This window comes from Sphaeramia orbicularis, chromosome 1 (assembly GCF_902148855.1).
Source record: "Sphaeramia orbicularis chromosome 1, fSphaOr1.1, whole genome shotgun sequence".
NCBI classification, from domain to species: domain Eukaryota; kingdom Metazoa; phylum Chordata; class Actinopteri; order Kurtiformes; family Apogonidae; genus Sphaeramia; species Sphaeramia orbicularis.
Genome location: NC_043957.1, coordinates 16,093,915 through 16,116,450, shown reverse-complemented (window position 1 = coordinate 16,116,450; position 22,536 = coordinate 16,093,915). Strand labels below are relative to the sequence as shown.

Here is a 22,536-nt window from a genome sequence, read left to right as displayed (position 1 = left end):
AGCGGCGCAAGGTACAAACAAAAGCGTTCTCACATTCACATGAGATTCTTTATCACCAGATGTTTGATACATACACATATTATAAAGATGAAGGATAATTTCAAGAGCAAAAGAGTACACATAAAAATCAATTAATAAAAAGGATAAAACATCCAAAACACATAACAACAAGCAGTTAAGAGGATCATCAGCCCAGATGATTGTCATGTCAAACCAAAACGGTGCACATCACGTCCTGCACTTTTTGTCTATGACATTCGATCTCATTTTATAGATTATTTGATTATTATTATTTTTTTTTTTTTTTTTTTTTTTTACTAATTTTGAAGAATATTTGTTTGTTTTCTCTTCTTTTTCCTTTTTTTTTTTTTTTTTTTTTTTTTTTTTTTTTTTTTTACATATTTTGTTCCTTTTTTTCAATTTAAGTTTGTTAAAACATATTTGTGTTTTTGGTGTATTTCTGTGATATCATTTTTTTTGTATTTTATTTTCTGTTTTATAAACTCAATATATATTTCAGTGTTGGTATCATGTCCCACTTCTGGCTCTTTGGGACCTGTTTAAGGCCTGATTAGGACCTGGCAGGACCTCGTTGGGACATGGTTAAGACCTGGTAGGATTTCGTTGGGATCTGGTTAAGACCTGGTTATGACCTAGTTTGGACCTAGTTAAGACATGGTTATGACCTGTTCATGACATGGTGGCACCTGCTTCAGACCTGGTTAAAACCTTGTTGGGACCTGGATAAGACTTGGTTGGGATCTGGTTAAGATCTGGTTATGACCTGGTTGGGATGGAATTAAAACCTGGTTAGGACCTGCTTAAGACTTGGTTATGAGCTGGCAGACAGTCACAGATTTTCACCCTGTTTGTTTGCGATGTGGATAAAGTGATGGTGCACACCAGGTTACCACTATTTCTACTGATATAAAAGAAGGAGACCTGGTCAAACGGGTCAAACATTCAGCAGAAATTAGGTCACTTTGTGTAAATGGACATGAGGTCAGTGAAACGAAGAGGAGACGAAACAAAACCACATCCAACAATGAGAAACACACAGAGAATGTGCTGCACATTAACAAATTAAATACTCTCATTGCAGAGAAAATTGCAAAAATTAAACTGTTTATTAAAGTATTTTTTTTTATACTTTCCAGGAGTTTATGTGTAATTAGAAAATGCAAAGAAAACACATTATTGTCAACATCAGTACAGTGTGAGGATTAACTAAACTAAATCATCTTTTAGCGTCAGAGTAAAAAGTAAAAGTAGAAGTACTAATGCCTCGCTGTGGTAAAAGTACAAATACTAACCCCTCGCTGTGGTAAAAGTACAAATACTGGCTCCTTACCGTGGTAAAAGTACAAATACTAACCCGTCGCTGTGGTAAAAGTACAAATACTAACCCGTCGCTGTGGTAAAAGTACAAATACTGACCCCTCATTGTGGTAAAAGTTCAAATACTGACCCCTCGCTGTGGTAAAAGTACAAATACTGACCCCTCGCTGTGGTAAAAGTACAAATACTGACCCCTCGCTGTGGTAAAAGTACAAATACTAACCCCTCGCTATGGTAAAAGTACAAATACTGGCTCCTCGCCGTGGTAAAAGTACAAATACTGACCCCTTGCTGTGTTAAAAGTACAAATACCTGCTCCTCGCTGTGGTAAAAGTACAAATACTAACCCCTCGCTGTGGTAAAAGTACAAATACTGACCCCTTGCTGTGGTAAAAGGACAAATACTGACTGAATTGTATAATGTATAAATGTGCATGTGAAAAATTTTATAAAACTAGAAAAGCACTCGGAGAGTGCAGACTTCCACCAAGGCAGATCAGCCCCCCCCCCCCCCACCCAACCCCCCCCCCACCACAAAAATTTTATAATTTGTTCCTTGTGCCAGTATCAACAGTTACTGAAAATGTCATCCAAATCCATCCATAACTTTTTAAGTTATCTTGCTAACAGACAAACCCCAATGAAAACATAACCTCCACCATTCCTTGGCGGAGGTAATATTTTATCTACTACAACACTAAAGTAATTTTTTGGGGGGTTTTTTTAGTTTTTTTTTTTAGAACACACATTTTTGGCAGCAAAGATGCATATTTCAACTGTATCGGGGGCTGTAATGAGCCTGTTTTAAATTGCACATATTCTCAGCACAATAAGAAAACAGAAATGTTGCACATTTTCATTTGATCCCAGTAAAATATTCGTTCATTTTACAAATCTACACTGTTTGTCCAGGGACAGAGCACCATGGCAGTGAACTGGTTTGTTGTATGTCCTTAGAATGATTTCAGGTTCTGACACTAAATTTGTTCCACCTGCTATATAGCCCACTCCTCTCTTTTAATTTCAGCTATTTTATTATTATTTATTATTTCTTGTCTATGTATTTATAGCTTGTCTTTTATTTTTGTAATGCACCTTGAATTACCACATGTATGAATTGTCCTTGTAAACCTTGTATTTAATTAATATGAAGTAATTTGAACCTTTTATTTCATCACTAGTAAAACTAATGATGATTTTATGTAGACATACTGTTGACAGGAAGTAAAATTTACACGTTACAATGAAATGGTATGAAAGCATCAAACTGACTCCAGGTTTGAGTGATTCTCATGGCGTTACCTCCAACACTCAGATACAGGGCTCGGCTCTGAGAGGTGAAGGTCTGGTTGTAAACGTCCACATGATAAACACATGTGTAGTCCCTTCGGAGGGTGTGGCCTGTGGCAGACAACAGGAAGTGGGCTGAGTGATTGACAGCTGGCAGGGTGCGGTTCAGTGGCGTCTTGGAGTCAGAGATCAGCTGGAAGGAGCCTCCTGGGTACTGTGGTTGGATAGAGCATGTGATGGTGAAGTCGGAGCCCATGAGCAGCCGAAACCCCTGCTGGTAGACCTGATAGACCCCATCAGTGGACGCAGACAGGGAGATGATTGGCTGAGGCAGCAGATCTGTCCACACACAGGGACATGATTGGATCAACTACCACACATGATCGAAAACAGTCATTTAATACATCATCCTCATTCAGACGACAGCTGCCATCAAAAAAGGATTTATGGGTTAACGCTGACAAACATGGTGGTTTTAGAGTCTCAGTGAAATATGTTTGTGTTTTTAGCCTCATGGTCAAAATGAAGATATTCACTTGGAATCTGGATGTTACAAAGGTCAAAATTTTACAGATAAAACATTGAACTGAGACAAAATAATCAACTGATGAAGGAAATGAAAAGATTCATTAGATTTAACTTTAAATGTCAGAATGTGTCAGAATCAGACCCATCTGGTCACTGAGAATTAGGTTTAAGACACAGTTTGTGTTCATTTGTACCTGAACAGACCACGTCCACACCAAATGAATATTCGTAGGAATCATCTCGTCCTATACAGTCCATCAGTCCAGATATCAGCTTTACACAAGCACCTGAGACCAACCACATAAAATCTGGATGAAGAATAATTTCTTTTCTTCACTGAAACAGCTGATCCACAGTCCAAATCTTGACACACAGCAGATCCAGACTTCAGGTCCCAGTCTTTATCATGGTTTAATACTGGTCTCCACTGTCCCTGGTGTTGGATCTCCAAAGCACCAGCACAGCAGCTTGGCTGTCCCACCAACCTGACACCACCTGGATGTGAGCAGAGAAACAAAAGAAGGAGTCAAAGAAACACACTGAACCAGTTTACATGCACACTAATAATCTGATCATTATCTGATTTCTGGAGTTATCAGATTATACAAACAGTATAGACTCATATGCACATGTGTAAAAACAATTAGAATCATCGAAAACGGAAGTTATGTGGTCAAAAGTGAGTGAAGACAATAACAGGAAGCTAACAGGTACACTGAAAGAAATCTGATACTGGACTGGAGCATCTAAACCAGGGATTAACAGTTATTATGATTACAATTGTCTGATTACTCCCAGTTATCAGATTTTTATGGTCATGTAGACAGAATCACTGTTATATGAAAGCCACACCCCATCAGTGGTATTCTTTCGCAGAAAGAATGAGGGAGTCTTCATCAAACCCTTCGTTCAAGTTCTATGCAAAGAAATGGCTTATAGTCTCCCAAAGCTCTGTTCACTGATCCTATTCCTATGTCATTTAACTATGTATTATGTAATACCTTTTAAAGGAGTGATATTTTCCTTTTTTTAATGGAATTATGCATTTTAAAACATGTCCCTGTGGTCTACATAAACTGTAAATGCTATGCTTGGGTCTGAATTCTTCATTAATTCAACTCCGCAGGTCCATTTTCAACTCCATTTGTGACACCAGAAAGGTCATTTTGAGCACTGGCTCTTTAAATGCACGAGCCACTTCACGCCCCACCCCTCCAGGTTGTTGGCTGTGCTGCTCTGTCCTGTTCAACCAACAACTGGTAATCGGCTCGAAGTTTGGATATATTTTCAGCATGGACTACAACTGCTACTGCTGAAAAACAATTATGGTGTATTCTGAGAAACATTCGTCGGAAGTCTTGACCTTATATGTGCAAATATTGTGATGTAATTAGTTGTAGACATAACAAATTAAGCAGGAATTAAAACAGGTTGTAGAAATCCACTGAATTTTGGTCAAAAAGAATATAAAGATAGCTTTGCAGCACCTGGAGCGTTCAAATTCAAACATTTTGAACTAATAGGGTCCAAATACACAAATAAATGTACCAAAGACTAATAAAAGTGGGTTTGCCAAAATATGACCCCTTTAATGTCTAAAATGTATACATTTGCATTTTATTGTATTCAAACACATGTACACTGTAGAGGATTATATATTTAATTTATATGTAGTATTCATAGTTGTTTTATTTATAATAGGATGCCTTTTTCTACAAACAATAAGCACAGGGACTAACATTAAGGTGGATGGAGTCTAGTATAGATGGGTTGGCTAATATGTAGTGGAATACATGTATATATTATATATATTATACATTTTATATATTGTATTTATATAAGCTAATGTTGTTGTGGGTTATGTAAATAACATGATTGAGATAATCATATATAGAATAAATGATCAGGAAAATTGTATATAACTTTGAATTATAGCCACTTGTGTGTTGCATTTACATAGGTTTATATTTAGCATACATGTAATGGATTATGATGTATTATATATATATATATATATATATATATATATATATATATATTATATTGATTGATATAGACATATTTACGTCACAGCCTGGCTCTCACAGCCATGACAAGACTGGACGTACACCGTGTAAAGTGTGTAAAGTTAACAAAAGTGATTTATTATAAACAAATGATTAAATGATAAGAATAACCAAGACAAAAAGTATGGGGTGTTCGTATTAGTACATCAGTATATGGTGCATGTTGTGGGTCTGAAAGTGAGGTGTATGTGTGTGAAAGTGTTGGAATGCATTAAATTAACAGGCACATCACCGGGCTGGCACGTCTGCAGGGAAGGAGAGAGAAAGTGTGATAAAAGCAGGCACAGCTTTTTAGGCTGGTGACACTAGGTCCAGGTGTCACCAATAACGGACTGGAACTCCAACTTAACTGGAGCTACTTCCCTGACCACAGGGGTCGTCACATTTATGTGCTGTATGAATAAAGATATAGTTTGTGCGATGTGTTGGAATAAATGAGTGGATAAAATAAGTGTTTACTTCTTCCCACTCCTTTTCAGATGTGTAAATAACATTAAAATTGTATAAAGGTATTTCTTTCATATAATAGTATAAATTTCTAGTTTGGTTGTTTTGTTAACTTGCTTCAGGTGTTTTCCTTTGTTGATGGTTTTATCGTGCGTTTTAAATGTATATGTCGTGGCCAAGACAGCACCAGCTGCGCCCCCCCAAGAAAAAATATATTTATATAGGTTTTTTGGCAAGAATGTCACCTCAAATAACATATTTCTGTCACTTGCTGTTTTTACTTGATGCTACTTTTATTTTTATTGAACAAGATTATGAACCAAAGCAGAGTTGTCAGTTTTAATCCTACATTGTTATCAAATATTAAATCTTTGCTGATTGAAGAGGAGATTGGACGAATGCATAAATGACATTAAGTTTTCACACATCTTAAATTTAAAGAATTAATTAAAAAATTCAATCGTTTCCTTTACTGGGCGGAGTTTGCGCATGCGTCCTGTGTCCCGGAAGTTTTGAATCCTGCAGCCATGGGTAGCAGAAGGCAGGGGTATGTTTGGTGGCGTCTGTCCTGAATATTTAGTGTTTTTAACTGCATTGTGGAGTTTCTAAATCACAGACCGACTGAACGGGTTGTCCTAAAAGGTAGGAAGACGTGAAGATTAACGTTTACGGCTTTACGGATCTCTTAGAACCAGACGACCCGATGAAAACTGCAGAACATTAAAGAGTTTCCATAACAAGCCTCCACCTCTCACAGAATGACTAAGAGTGAACAGGAAATATGTTTGTGTTGTTTTCCACCAGAGGATCCAGGAGCCCATCCTCATGTCTAGATTCGACCTGGTCCCGGTGGACGGTGGGGAACCGATCCACCTGCCGCTGGGGGACACTGTGCTGGGCCGTGGTCCCTTATTAGGGGTGAGTCCTCTATACTGGAGCTGCAGGCTCATGAATGGAGGAAGTTAGGACTCCAAATAACTACTATTTTTACTGTATTATGTTCTTAGTTAATCAATGAATTGGTTTGTCTATAAAATGTTAGGAAACGTTGCAAATGTAATTGAAAATGCCCAACATGATGTGTTTGGTTCAGTCAAATGTAATAGGAAAATAAATAAATCAGTCCATATTCATATGTAAAAGGCTGGAATTAAGGAATAGTGTTTTTCTTTGTTTGTCTGGGGGAAAAAAATCCCCAAACCAGTCAATCAATATTCAGTCAATATGTGCTGATTATCCCAGTAGTGGACAGCTGGTCAGTTTATAGTTTAAGGTCATGTCTCTATGCCACACTACAGATACTGGTTCTCGTTTCATATTTATCACTCAGATGCGGTTCATATTATTCTGTTCTAACAACCATCAGACCCCTGTACAGTCCAGTGAAAACCATGGATCTCCAAATGTGTGGCGGTCAGTAATATCTGAGCTTGGTCATAAAAGTTTCTAAGGTTTTGGAACAAATTGCCATAAGTAGCTCTAGTTAAAGTGGTTCTGTGTAGTTGTTGATGTTCCATACTACAAACATCAGGGAAAAGTTGTGAACCAGAACACGACCACAACTATAAAAACCACCAACAAATCAACAGTATGTATCCAAAGACTGTATCAGTCACTGAATAAAGTATAAAGGCCATTGTTTCCACACATCTGTATTATGGTATCATCGAGTTTTATTCTTCAAATTAAAACTCCGAGATGCTTATTTTGACAGTTGCTCAAAATAACATTGTGTCTTACAATCTTCATGTGCTGCATCAGCTGATAATTTACATTATGGCTCTATTAGCGTAGCTGATTTTAGACACAAAACAGACACAGTAAAACCATAAATCACCTCCATTTTCTGTACTGTTTGTGATGTCAATAGCTGCACTGAAGATCTAAACAAAAAAAGCTCAGAACTGTCACAGTTTAGTCTGAACCGTTGATCAACAAATGGCAACTTAGTGAAGATAATGACATCACATAATAACTGTATACCTTCATTAGTCTCAGAATCAAACTCACCTGTGTAGAAGAAACACTGTGATTTGAGTATCAAACTTCATTCTTTTCATTTAAAATTGTGTTCAGTGGAGAAAACAACAGCTTCTATTTTTTATTACTTCTTTTCTAAAAGTTGTTTCTTAGTGTATCTCATCCCATCTGGTCATTTTCTGATGCTCTGGTCAAAGGACCCATGGTGTTAGTTTTCCTCACCATGAGAGACTGGCAGAGTGCCTCACTACTTCCTCTATTAGTCATGAACTTTCACAGTGATTGTCTGTTATACAATACATAGACATCTATAACTTAAAGTCACAACCCTTTATTCTGAACTCTAATTATACTTTTGTTCATTTTTGGGGTATTTTTAAGTAAAAATACTACACGTTGCTCCTTTAACAACTGGATTTCTGCTGATGAAAGTCTCCTTCAAAATAAAAGGTTTGTGTTGTGTTGCAGTGACTTGACTGATCCACTGGAAGGTGCACTGGTCACACAGAAGCAGCACACTTCACTTCATTTGACAATGTCTGAACATGTTCTGCTTTTCTCAGGTCAGCGATAAGAGAGTTTCTAGACACCACGGCCTCCTGGAGAACCTGAACGGACAGCTGCGTCTCAAACCAGTATGTTTAACAACTCTGCTCCAACAAAGATTTAACATCACATGGAGCCAGAAAATGTGGAAATTAATCATATTTAGAGCCCACACAATTACAGGTTTTTGTTTTTGTCCTGAAATGTGTTGTCCTGTTTCCACTTAAAAATGAAAATAACATTAGAGAAAAATAACTGTTTTAAAGAGAATGAGTAAGATCCAGGGGTAAGAAATATGAACCTTTTCCATTTAGTGTTTTTTCATTAAAATATCATGTGCATTCAAGTTCATTCTTTTTTTTTTAGATTGAGTGTGAGATGTGATGAATAACAAACTCCTTCTACATTCTTGTCATTCTTTTCATTGATCAGCAGCATAAACAGATTTAATGAAATTAAGCATTTCTGCACAGTCCGAGCATGTGCACTTATTTTGAAGGACAGATGGCATTTATGTTGATTTAACAACTCAGAAATGGATAAAAAACAAAACAAACAAACAAAAAAAACTTAGCATAGCTTCCAGAAAAAGTCAAAGGTCCAGGACCTTGGCTCCAAAATAAGTGCAGTGCTTTAGTATGTTAAAGTTGCTGAGTCAGACTCTGATAACTTCTGTTTATTTATTAAAGTAAATTTTTTTCTGACAGACAGCTCCACTGTAGTTATAGTTAACAGGTTCCACTAACAAGACATACAATGACTTAATTATCCAGTGCTTGATGAAGTTTAGTGTTTAATAGTTAGAGTCTAGCCCTTAGCAGTAGCTCACCAGTGATCCCTCATGCTTCAGCAGTTCCACCCCTTTTGTCCAAGTATTGTCACTTCTGGCTCCAAAACACCAACACAGCAATGGTTAAATGTTGCCACACACTTCAAGCTCCAAAACAACAGTGTATAAACCAATGGGAGACGTCACATGTCCTCTGTTCAGTAATTATATACAGTCTGAGGGAAAAATCTGAAGCTGTTCTCAACTCAGTAGAGCAGCTTCTCAGTTCCTTTCCTGAAGCCTGAACTGAGGGCAAAAAGATCCAGAAACAAGCAGCAACTGAAGGTGTCTAGTAAAGGCCTGAAAAAGCATCTCCAGGAGGAAGCGCAAACAAGAAAAGGCTCATAATGAACTTAATTTGTTCATTAATTATTTTTGAGCCTCTGAAAATGGAGGGGCTACATTTAAAACAGTTGTATTTCCTAGACATTTGTAATATTTTAGCAAAAGTCAACATTTCAGTCACATCTGATTAATTCATTTCAGATCGACTGCATTGATAAACAGAGGAAACACTGCAACACTGGTGACACTGTCCAGATACTTATGGGCCTGAGAGCATATATAAAAGAAAGTGTTTGTGCAGACATTAACCCATCCTGTCTTTAGCGATCCAGATTACACTGTCCTTTTCCAATCTTCAGACCCATCTGAATCCATGCTTTGTCCAGTCCTCCCTGAGCGACGACCCTCGACCTCTGCAGAAAGACACCTGGTTCCCTCTGGGCGATGGAGACCTGTTCTCTCTGCTGCCGGGTCAGTTCATCTACAGAGTGGTGGCGGTGGGTGGAGAAGAAGCCACTCCCAGGTACTTAATCCGACCGAACAATGCTTTACATGTTCATCCTCCACATAAAAATCAAGAAATGAGTCTGGTTCACTGCCTGAGAATAACAAAGGTGAGGTGGAAGAGGGGGCTCTTGTCTACTTCATTAAACTCTTATCTTTTATCTGTGCACACCAGGCTGCATGGGATGAACACTGATGTGTGGCCTTTGGGCTCTGCTGATCTTTTATCTTTGAGTTGTAGGACATTGTCCTGATGCAGCTCCTGTGTTTGAAGTTTAGATCAAACAGACTGAAAAGGACACTTGAGCACTGCTCAGAGCTTCTCATGTAAAATTTATCCTCTAATTGGAGCTGTCGTCAGAGCGGTAGCATTAAAGGCTCTTTCTGCATAATGTTAGTGTCCAAGAAACTAAACTAGAACAGCTGATGGGTTTACCTGCAGCTGTTTTCAAACGGATGTTGCTGTTTTAATGAAGTTCTGAAGCAATTTTTGACTTTGTTGCCTGTGTTGCCTAAAGTTAAATATAGTCAAGATAAATCCACAATAAAAGTATTATCATTGAAAGTAGGCTATTTACATTTATTTTAACAGATATTTTTTTCTCACCTCTCCTAAGAAACAGTCAGATGTTTGAAGAAGAAGAAAATAAATCACCAATTCCTCCCAGTCCAGATGTGGAGCCAGCGCCTTCTCCTGTTGGCTTGAAATGTGGACAGACTCTGCCCCACGAGGGCACCACACAGGCAGCTCTATCAGATGAAGCCAACAGACCTCTACACCAGGTTTGTTGACAATGTCATTTTTACTGGCAGAGAAACAGCTTTTTCTTAACACTTGAGTGATGGCAACAGATGCGTCAGTCCCAAGAATATCCAAGGTTTTATTAGAATAAAAGGGTTAAGTTACTTTACACTCATTGTGTGGATGCTTTTCTTCAACTCACTGTCAATGCACCATGGAGGAGCAAGAGTCAAGTATTATCACAAGTGGGAGTGTAACATTTTTAGACCAAAATGTTAGTGAGAATTCCATTCCATTATAATATCTCTTTCTGTTCATTTGATGGGGTTTTTTTTATATAAAACCTTAGTACCTCAGTATAAAACCTTAATAATAGTTGAATAATACACATGCCAAAGCATCAAGAACATAGAAAGAGAAATTACATTACTGTTTTTGTTTTAGGCATAAAATTATGGCACAGATTAAGGTGATATAATACAAATATACAGTGAAATGACTAACAATGACCAGTATTGAAAATTATAATAAATGGTGTTATTGCCAAAACAGAACTAAATTCGTGATATGTCAACAGTATTGACATGTAATTGACATGTAAGACCAGGTTCATTAATGCTTCATTCTCACACAAAAACCCACATCTGGCTTTAAAACAATACACTGTTGAGTTTAAAGAGGCATGAAGCAAACTGTTATCAGCTGTTAGCTACTGTTAGCTGCTGTTAGCCACGGTTACTACAGGGGTTGGACAAAATAATGGAAACACCTTAAAAAATCAACAAAATATAATTTAATATGGTGTAGGTCCGCCTTTTGCGGCAATTACAGCCTCAATTTTCCGAGGTATTGATTCATACAACTTGTGAATTGTTTCCAAAGGAATTTTAAGCCATTCTTCAGTTAGAATACCCTCCAACTCTTTTAGAGACGATGGCGGTGGAAATCGACGTCTTACTTGAATCTCTAAAACTGACCATAAATGCTCAATAATGTTGAGGTCTGGGGACTGTGCTGGCCATACGAGATGCTCAACTTCATTAGAATGTTCCTCATGCCATTCTTTAACAATTCTAGCTGTATGGATTGGGGCATTATCATCTTGAGGTGAAGGTGTTTCCATTATTTTGTCCAACCCCTGTACCTGTTATTAACTGTTAGCTGCTGTCAGTCACTGTGATTACCTGTTATCAACTGTTAGCTGTTCGTAGCTGCTGTCGGTCACTGTTACTACCTGTTATCAACTGTTAGCTGTTGTTAGCTGCTGTTAGCTGTCGTTAGCTGCTGTTAGTCACTGTTACTACCTGTTGTCAACTGTTAGCTGTTAGTAGCTGCTGTTAGTCACTGTTACTACCTGTTATCAACTGTTAGCTGTTATTAGCTGGAGTTAGTCACTGTTACTACCTGTTATCAACTGTTAGCTGTTATTAGCTGCTGTTAGTCACTGTGACTACCTGTTATCAACTGTTAGCTGTCGTTAGCTGCTGTTAGTCACTGTTACTACCTGTTATCAACTGTTAGCTGTTATTAGCTGCTGTTAGTCACTGTGACTACCTGTTATCAACTGTTAGCTGTCGTTAGCTGCTGTTAGTCACTGTTACTACCTGTTATCAACTGTTAGCTGTCGTTAGCTGCTGTTAGTCACTGTTACTACCTGTTATCAACTGTTAGCTGTCGTTAGCTGCTGTTAGTCACTGTGACTACCTGTTATCAACTGTTAGCTGTCGTTAGCTGCTGTTAGTCACTGTGACTACCTGTTATCAACTGTTAGCTGTCGTTAGCTGCTGTTAGTCACTGTTACTACCTGTTATCAACTGTTAGCTGTCGTTAGCTGCTGTTAGTCACTGTTACTACCTGTTATCAACTGTTAGCTGTCGTTAGCTGCTGTTAGTCACTGTTACTACCTGTTATCAACTGTTAGCTGTTGTTAGCTGCAGTTTGCTACTGTTAGCTGCAGTTAGTCATTGTTACAACCTGTTTTCTACTGTTAGCTGCTGTTAGCCACTGTTACTTCCTGTTAGCTACCATTCCCTGATGTTAGCTACTATTGTCTGCCATCGGCTCGCTAGCCGTTCCCTATTTTTAATAATCTTCAAACCATTAAAACTGATATTTATTTGTTAGAATATAATCTTCTATTTTGTGTCCACTAAAAACAAGTGTAATTTTATTTAAAGTCCAGAAGTTGCTGATGGTTGGAAGAAGGCATGTTTCTGTGCTTTAGTAAAACAAAACTGTTTCCAGTTTTTAAACTATCATCTGGACTAAGACCATTTCTCAATACGCGTTCTTGTCTGTTCTTCCATTCTCGTGAAACGTCATCAGTCAGGGCCCAAGTACTGTTGTATTTGAAATTTTGTACAAGCCAAGAACACAGGGAATACCCACATGTTGTTCTTGTCTGCTAGCTTAAACCAAGGATGCACTGGTTGGTGACTCATGTAGACTTGACTGGCAAATATCCCAAGATGCACTCCGTGTTACTCTCAAAATCTACAGTGGCTTCTGCAACAACTTAATTCCAACATATTTAATTGAGTAAGATGACCATCACTAGATGATGTGATATAATGTTGGAACATGAGCGAGAGGTAGAATAGCAAGAAATACATTTTTATTATCAAAATATGGGATCCAACGAAATTTATTCCAGTTTTGAAAAATATACAAAATGTATAAAAATATTAATGATATGTAAATAGTACAAATGTATTGAAATCAAAACGAGTGACATTGTGGTGATTTGAGGGAAATAATTAGGGAGGCGATGGTGGAAATACAGCAGAGACAGGGAGGAAAGTTCACAAGTACCAGCCATTCAACTACAGAGAGACTTGTGTTCGTAGGAAGTCTGGTCTCTGGGGCCGTTCTTACCAAGACCATACTCGCCGAGTTCATAAGACTGTACTCTGCGAACTTGATATTGAGAAACAGCCTAAAACTCTCTGTGGTGAAGATGGAGGCCTCAGGCTAGTCCTCAGAAAACCAGCAGGAAACAGAAGAAGATAAAAATAACAAAAACAAGAGCTTTAAGAACATATCAATAATAAATAAGTCTACTATCAGATGGGAAGAAGCAAAAAAAAAATGCAGTTTAATAGACTCTGAACTGTCAATTTAATTGATAATTGTGTTGCTATAATAAACCAATTATAGCTATAATAAAACAACTGATCTGATGAAGTTGAACATGGTCCTGGTTTTGGTTGTTTTTTTCAGGCAGCTTCTGTTTTCTTGAAGGATGAGGAGGCTCAGACTGGCGTTACTCCGCCAACAGTTTACAGGAAAAGAATTTTACCTGGGTGGATGATGGCAGCGACTTCAAACGGTCGGTCCTCAAGTTCAAAAGGTACTGCGACATCCTTTAATGTCTGTATTGAACCACAGAGACACAGGAAAATAAAGCAGCATAAATCATGCTAATGGATTCCCGCTTCCCACACACACCAAAAAACTGGAAAAACAGGGATTTATTTTTTTCATCTCAACATGTCACTATTAAATTTATTGTCTCTTTGATAATATCAGACCCGTAGTTTATCTTTAAAACAACAAAATATTTGCAACATAGTTAAAAAACTGAAAGCAGGATCTTGTATTTTTTAAAGTTGTAAATCAGAAAAAAGTCCAGTCAAATGCTAGCTGCCTTTTTGATATTATTACTATTATTGAAAAACAGCAAAACACCGCTTTGGTTTTCACACAAATATGGACCTTTTTCCTTTAAATTAGCTGATAAATTAGTTGTAAGAAACTATCATTAGTGTTTAATACAGCTTATAGTTTACATTATAGCTCTGTTAGCTTACCTCTGTTTTTGGACACATAACAGCCACAGTAAAACCACATATCACCTCTGCTTCCTGTACAGTTTGTGTTGTCAGTAGTTGCACTAAAGATCTGTTTATTATCGAACAAACACGGTCAAAACCGTCATAGTTCAGTCTGACCAACACATAGTTTAGTTTGTTCATTACTTCATATTTGTTCACTTTTTAAAATTTTTTGCTGTTTTTAAAATTATTGTTAATTTTTAAAAATTGTGTTGTTTATTCTGTTCAAGTATTATTTTCTTTGCTTTTTGTAAATTTAAATTTATTTTGTACATTTTTCTGTCCATTTCATTTATTAGTTTGTTTATTTTTTTGTTTATTTTATTTTATTCATGACTTTATTAATTTTTCTTAATTTTGTTTATTTATTTGTTCTTTTTAAAAATTTTGATCATCTTTTAAACTCTGTTCCTTTTTCTGTTTCATTCATTCATTCATTATCCACCGCTTATCCGGGGCCGGGTCGCGGGGGTAACAGTCTAAGCAGGGATGCCCAGACTTCCCTCTCCCCAGACACCTCTTCCAGCTCTTTTTCTGTTTCTGTTCATTTTATTATTATGTTCAGTTTACTTTGTCTATTTTTTCATTTTGTGTTATCTGAACCATGGATCAACAAATGGCAATTTTGCAACGCTAATATCACGTAATAACTTCATACCTTCATAAGCCTCATAATCAAACTCACACATGTAGAAGAAAAACCGTCATATCAGTATCAAACTCCATTCTTTTCAGTTAGAGCTGTGTCCAGTGGTGAAAACAGCAGCTTTTATCTTTATCACCTCTTTTCTTCAGCTCCTTTTACACAGCATTTTTGTACAGGAATATTTTACCTTTATTCTGGAACGACATCTGTGTAAACAAAATGGTGGGATCACTTGGTCCCACCTCTGTCACAGCTCTGGAGGTAGTAAAAAAGCCATGATAAAAGTGGAATTACAATTCCGGAATGCTATGTAATAGGAACACCTCTCGTTCCGTAGTCAAGGTGTCGTTTTGATGACGTATCGCATGTGTGACCCCCGCGCCTGGGGATTTAAAAATGAGCATGGGCTGTGTACAGTAAATTAACATATCAACACGACCAGAAAGATGTCAAACTGGGGAGACGCACAGATCTGTGAGCTGTCACTTAGGGCAGAGAACTCTATTTATGCTAACATTTGAGGAACGGTGAAAGACTGTCGAGAGGTTAGCCTCACCACTATGCGCAGTGTCACCTCCCTGTTTATTCCGGAACGCAGGTCCACTGTGTAAAAGTCCAGGCTGTCTCACCTCTGTTACTCCTTCTCACCTTTTTTGGGGTATCTGTGTAAAAGTGGCTTTTGACTCTAAAAGTTCTGTCGTATTGGTTCTCAACCCATCTGGTCACTCTCTGATGCTTCGGTCTAAGGCCCCATCGTGTTAGTTTTCCTCAGAGTGACTCACTACTCCCACTTGTGGTCATCCTGTAAATTCCAAGCTTAACCTTCAGTGTCTCCAGGGCGAGGCCTTGGTGGAAGGTGACAGTCCCTAGCTTTTTTCCCCCATGAAGATGAGTTGTTTATATCAGAATTTTGAGATAATGAAGATTGTTTTCTTGTCATTACAGCTTTATTAATCTTCTATAACCAAAGATGAGGAGATAAGAGTTTGGAGGTTAGGAGGTAATTGTGGAAAAAATGTATGTGATCCTTATGATTGAGACGGATTTCAGTGTGTGAAGTCACTGATCTGAGTATCACAAACAGGTTTTATATTCTCACCATTGACTGAAGTTGATGAATCCTAAACTTTTTCAGCTCAAGACACAAAAGTCAAATGTGGCGTCTCTTCTGGATCCAAGCTTCGAAAAATACTTCATGAATCACCACAGATCTACATTTTTACTGACTCTTCCACTGCAGAACACAGTCACATTTTTGTGTCTGTCACATCACATTTTGGGTTTTTTTTCCTGCTTTGTTTTGTTACGTCCTTGTGTTTTTTCCATCTTGCACATTGTTTTTGTCTTGTTTTGTCTTTTACTCTTTCTTCTCTGTATTTCACTTTGGCTTATAATCACTTCCAGAAACACTTTTCTCATGTTAAAATTTGGAAAATGAATTCACATATTATATTATTGTCGTATGATTTTCTCAGACAATTGGCAACCGAATCAAAACAGCTCCAGTAAAACACAGATTTAATATAATGTCTGATATAATAAAAAAGTTTAGCACATAAGAGTTTAAGATAATTCACCCATTATTGCAAGAAAACCAGCTGTATTATCTCAAGATAATGGAATAATTAGCCAGTGTTTTCTGATTTCCTATGATTAACTGACTGTCACTGAGCTGTTATCTGAAGGTAAGTGATGACAAAATAATCAGCCACATGAAAACAAGCTTCAATATGGTAAAAATTTAAATATTGGCCTCTTATCGCAACAAAACTAGCTTTTTCTTTTTGAGATAAAGAAATTATCTATTTTTACTCGAGAGCAAGCTGTATTATCTCAAAATAACAAATTAACTCAGTATAATCTAACAAGCTTTATTTAAAATAACTATAATTGACTCATTATTGCTGTTTTGTAACCTCAGTCAATGTGATCTGTTGTGTTTGTTTTGTAAAATCAGCTGTGAAGAGAAGTAAAGGACCTGTATCTTCATCAGCTGCCACTCAACGACCTGCAGCCAAACAGACCACACCTCCTCTAGCGACATTACCAAAGGGGGTGGGGGTTCATGAGGAGGAGAAGGAGGAAGAGGAGAAGAGGCCTAAGAAGAGGAGGAGGAAAGTGAGCGATGAGGAGGTTCAGGCTACAACAGTTGAGTGTTAGCACATCGTAAATCCCTAAAATTAGTTCATTCTAATCAAATGAAGTTTCTTCTTCTTCACAGAAAGTACCAGAACCACATTTAACGTTTTGATGCACGTGAATTCAGATCTGATGGGGGGAAAATCAGGTGAATCAAACTGAAACAATTCTTGTCATTTTTTTTTTTTACTGAGGAGTGTAAAGAGGAGAGGGATGATCTCCCTGTGGAGGAGGAGGAGGAAGAGGACAGAGGACGGACGTTGACGGCCAACAGAAACGCCACAAACGTGGAAAAGAAACCAGAAAACACAGGAGAGACGAGTCAGAGGGTAAAACCTGTCGGGTCTAACAGCAGCTCAGTGTCCGGTACAGCATCATCGAAACGACTGCCTTGTCCGTATGGGAAAGACTGCTACAGGTACGGAGTAGAAAAAGAACGAAGGGCAAAGAAATGTAAAAACTAGAGTGTTCAGAAAATCAGTTTCTTCAGTTTCTTCAGTCTTAGAACAAACACAAACAAACGTCAACAGCAGCACACTTCGCTTCATCACGTTAACTGTTTGGTCAATGTAATTGGCACAGAACCATCTAAATGCACAGGAATAGTCCCTTTTCCACCAACATTCCCAGCAACTTTTTTTCTAGGAATTTTTTTACCTGTGATAGAAAAATTCTGTGATGCACACTGAGACAAAAGACGGAGTCACTGGATTCTGGAATCAGAAGATTTTACTTGCAAGGAGTCAAGTACATACAGCGAGATGCAGCAGTTGACTGACTAACACCAGGAAGTCTAAGTTCTTATGGAAGAATATGGATATTACAATCATTGGTCCAAGTGTCCAAACATGATGACGATGATCCAGTTCACCATTGGCTTTGGTATCCAAAACACAGTGATGCATGGGTTCAGTGACTGCGTTTGTACTCTTCTCCCGCCTACACTATGGACTGATCTCCCCAAGAGCAGCAGGCTGCTCTGGTCCCAAACTGGATGGAAAACAAGCAGATAGCAAAGAAATGGTAGACATATCCTGAGTGGATATGTCTGGACATTCTTACAGAATATGTCATCATAACCCATCCATGGCTCGTGCTCTAGACACCTGGTGTTAACAGAATATAGTCTAATAGTCTAATATTATATTTTCTAACAACCTGATTAAAGAGTTCCTGGTAATCTCTGATTTTGGCATTTCACACTCAAAATTTCAGAGAAATTTATTCAGGTCAGACTCTGTCGTTTCCAATCACCAACTCAAAGTCCTGCAGAATTTCTTTTGATCATATTCTGAACATCTGTTATTGGAGGTCCAGGTTTATTATCCAGTGTATTCAGATGGACAGACAGATTATTACAATGACCTTGTCGAAGATGAATGTTGGTCAAAATCCAGTTCTCTTCTTTTGCTCCATTTAACAAATGATCAAAACTCAAATGAAATGAATCATGTAGAAATGGAATAAACCAGTTTGCAGACGCCACTGGATTAAACATGGAGAACACTGCATGCTCCACCAATCAGTGTTCTTTAGCACACAGCCCTGCCCGTCAAGAATTCCCGCAATCTGAAAAGTCCTGCCCCCCTACTAGGAATTTTTTTCATTGAAAGTTTGGGACAGAGGGAAAGTTTATTTTTTTACCAGGTAATTTAAGTGGGAAAGCACCAAGGTTTTTCAAAATGCAGAGTAAAGTTAAAGTTCCTGTGGTGGAAATGCGGCTGATAAGAAAATGTAGTGTTTTACTCAGAGAACTCATGTTTTTGTAGAATCATCATATACGTGTGAAGTTTTTGTTAAAAATGTGCTGGAGTTTTTCAAAATTCTGGGTAAAGTTAAAGTTTCTGTGGTGGAAAAGGGGCTGATGAAAACCTCTGTCCTCCAGGAAAAACCCAATCCACTTCCAGGAGTGCAGTCACCCAGGAGACCCAGACTACAAAGAGGAGGAGGAGGATGAGGAGGAGGAGGCAGACCGACCTGAGTGCCCCTACGGCACCGACTGCTACAGGTCAGAGGTCACAGATTTTTATACAAAACTCACATAATCCAACCAACCAGGAGACTGACCTGCAAATATTCTCTGTCTCATTCACAGGAAAAACCCTCTTCACAAGAAAGAATTCAAACACACAAAGAGACCAGGTGAGTTGACAGATTTCCTGCATAATCAGTCTTCAATATCTAACGTGACAGTTTAAACAAATGTGTCTGCACTGAACGAACTGAACACATTAAAATATCACATTTATTCATGAAGTCACATGACCCCGATCTCTTAAAAGCGTAGGAAAAGCTATTAACTGAGGTCCATGGTACAATGCTATTCAAATATTAAAATGGCCTCATTATTAGACTAATAATTCATGAACATTTATGAATATTACACCGCTTTTATTAAAGGGTAGATATTTGATGGGAAAAAGTTGCACACTAGTATTTTGTTGGACCTCCATTAGGTTTTGCCGTGTCAACATATGTAACGTCACATTATTTATTTTCATCCACAGTTGCATTAATTTTAGCTCTTGTATTGAGGATGGAGAGTCAGACACTGTGTAACGTCTGCTCTACCACATCAGCTGATTCTAAGTCATTCTGTGGACACAGAACGTTGAACCTAGACCTGACAAACTAAAGCCACTCACATCACAACACTGTAGGCACTAGGCATGATGGGTAATCCCTCATCTGTCTCTCTTCCCACTCTGATTTTAACCATTTTCAGACAGTCTTAACCACATTTTGTACTGTTTTTTCCAACTTTTAGTCAGTTAAAACATCTGTTTGATTTTACTAGTTTAGCCATTAGGCTTCATTTTCTTTTCATTTATTTTTTGTTCACATTTTAGTTTAGCTCTGGATCTGGGTCAGTCTGGACTGATCAGACCACGTCCTTTTTTCATTGAAACTTAGTCCAGTCTTTATCTTCTCTACTCTGGTTTTTCTTAACGTTTCACAGCTGTTTAGTTCAAATTCATTCAGTTTTCTTCACATTGGGTAGAAATACTCCGACTTTCACAATTAAAGATATCCAGGTGGCATCATTTAAGATCCTACCAGGTTTTAATATTACATTGAAACCGTTTTTAACCCACTTTTAATGTTTTCATCTTATTAGTTGTTTTCTCTGCTTGATGTACTCCAATCATTTCTGAAACAGAGTTGCATCTTTTCTTTTGACATGGTTATTTACAAAATGAGAAGCTCCTCACTGCATCAGTTAAGCTTTTACAATAATACAATTTCCGTTCATATGTGCTTACTTTATCTGCTTTGTCTGACTTTAACTTCTTTCACTTGTTTAAAAATTAAGTTAACAGAGGTTATTATATTTACTTTTTCAGTACGACTCAGCTGATAAATAATAATACATAAATAAAATGATAAATCATAAAAATAATTGACGAATGAAAATTAAAGCATGAAGAGACGTGTATCTCAAAGTGAAACCAAACAGTCCCAGCTTCATTCCAACATTTAAAAACTTCCATTAAAATCAAAATCCCACTTACATTTGTTGTAAATTAAAGCTAAAAATACCGCTTCAGAACATTTTACTCATACATTTAAAGAAACAACAGTTCACAGTATTTTATCTTCATCCTGACAGCTCGAACATCACGCACCGTCGCCCAAAAGCCCCAAGCTGATGACGATGAAGATGATGATGGTGAGGACGATGATAGCTTCATTAATGACGACAGCGAGGACCTGGGCGACGACTCGGATTACATGCCCCCAGATTCGGATGACAGCGGGAAGGAGGAAATCAAACGGCTGCAGAAGGAAGCTAAGGTCTTTCTGAAGAGGAGGAAGTAGATGCTGCTTCTCATCTTGGTGGTTTTTTCCAGTGGTAGGCAGCTTTGTAACATGTAGAGACGCATTAGCAAAGGAAATGCTGACATTAAATGAACATCTGATCAGGTTTTCAACAGTGAATCACACCTGGATATGGAACAAAAACACTACAAAGGAACAGATTTCTATACATTTACTGCATTTAAACCCACTGTACAGACTAACAGCAGCAGTGAATCAGCAAAACCAAAAACCTTATCATGAGCCTTGTCTTCAAAGTGGGCGACAGGCTTCATCTTTAGGAAACCAAGAAAAGCTCTAGTTTTTGACAGAACATCAAGAGCCATTTAAGTTGAACTGATGTTTTTAACAAAAAACAAAAAATTCTGTGTATTTTTCTGTGGAATTTCGTCCTTTTCAGAGTAAGAGAAAAACATTGAACATTCAGGTGTTAGAACGACTTCCACGTTTGTTTTCCCTCCATACCCGTCCACGACCTATGGCGTCGCTTTTATTTTTCCACGATGTTGGCCTCAGTTGAAGACGCGTTTCCAAGGTGACACTTCTTGTTGACATGGGGTCATCGCAAAGTTGTTCTTCTTCTTAGCTGAAATATGTTTTATAAATAATCTTTTTAGATTTTCTTATAGATGAATCCAGATGTTGTGAGGAGCTGAATTCTTGTCATTTCCACCATATATCTGTTGTTTGGTTTCATTCTTGAAATTAATTATGCAAAAACTACATTAATTTTCAGAGATGAACCCAGAGCCTGGAGATGTTTTTCTCCACTTTTTCTAACACTAATGTGAGAAGAATTGGATGAACAGGACTGTGGGGCCTTGGAGGTCCTATACCCAGTGCACTAATAGTTTTTTATGTCTGTTGGACTCAAATACAACTTCTCAAAATGAAAACTTTCCTGTCTTTATTTCATGTCAGAGGCTAAAACATTTCCAACTCATGATATTCCAACTTTACACTTATTGAATATTTTCCCAGGGTTTTGGAGCAGTGTCAAATGTTTCCAAAAAATTAATTGATAGTAACTTTTTTGTTGTAAACAGTCTAGTTGCAGTAATTCGATGTGTGATGGATGTTTGAGACGGAGCTAATTATTGAACCTCCAACCACTTGATGGATGACGGCATTCATATAGCTCAGGACGCTCAAGGCCACACACACCAGAAAAAGACGGACATCCAATATCAGCACTTGAACTAACACATCCATATAGTCGTAAACAGAGTGAAATCCATTTATTTTGTCCTTGAATGAGCAAGAGAGGAGTTGAAAAATATAAAAATGTAAAAGAAATTGTCTCTTTTTAAATGTTTTGGTATTCGTTTGTTGGTTTAAATTCAGTTTAGTTGAACGTCTTTGAAAATCCTCTTTTTAACTGGAGAAGTATCTTCTTCCTATAAATGCAGATCCCCTTATGTGGTGGAAAAGCCAGGCCCTGGTGGACCCCAGCCTTACCAAAGTCATGGTACAGAAGCTCTTTTTAGTGCGAACATCAGTTCCATCTGAAAGAGTATTCTGTAAGACAGGACTAATATTATCAG

General features: G+C 37.7%; 1 protein-coding gene across 4 annotated transcripts; it reads left to right on the top strand.

Annotated features, from left to right (window-relative positions):
- The first annotated feature begins 6,186 nt into the window (after positions 1–6,186).
- aplf (aprataxin and PNKP like factor) lies at positions 6,187–21,931 on the top strand. Of its 4 annotated transcripts, none has more exons than XM_030141919.1 (11): positions 6,187–6,311; positions 6,474–6,587; positions 8,213–8,284; positions 9,669–9,832; positions 10,431–10,596; positions 13,775–13,904; positions 16,992–17,182; positions 17,368–17,591; positions 19,059–19,181; positions 19,269–19,315; positions 20,784–21,931. In XM_030141919.1, the coding sequence occupies exons 2-11, from the start codon at positions 6,495–6,497 to the stop codon at positions 20,990–20,992; spliced, it is 1,419 nt and encodes a 472-aa protein (XP_029997779.1). In that variant the 5' UTR covers positions 6,187–6,311; positions 6,474–6,494; the 3' UTR covers positions 20,993–21,931. The 4 variants fall into 4 exon arrangements, with proteins under 4 accessions (XP_029997779.1, XP_029997772.1, XP_029997763.1 ...); XM_030141912.1 differs by having other exon boundaries at positions 16,983–17,182; positions 17,371–17,591; XM_030141903.1 differs by having other exon boundaries at positions 16,983–17,182.
- The last annotated feature ends 605 nt before the right edge of the window (positions 21,932–22,536 follow it).

Excerpts from the sequence above, each read along its gene's own strand:
- aplf (XM_030141903.1), top strand. The coding sequence starts at position 6,495 with ATGTCTAGATTCGACCTGGTCCCGGTGGACGGTGGGGAACCGATCCAC. Across the intron at positions 17,592-19,058 it reads TATGGGAAAGACTGCTACAG|GAAAAACCCAATCCACTTCC; the intron begins GTACGGAGTAGA and ends TCTGTCCTCCAG. Across the intron at positions 19,316-20,783 it reads CAAACACACAAAGAGACCAG|CTCGAACATCACGCACCGTC; the intron begins GTGAGTTGACAG and ends TCATCCTGACAG.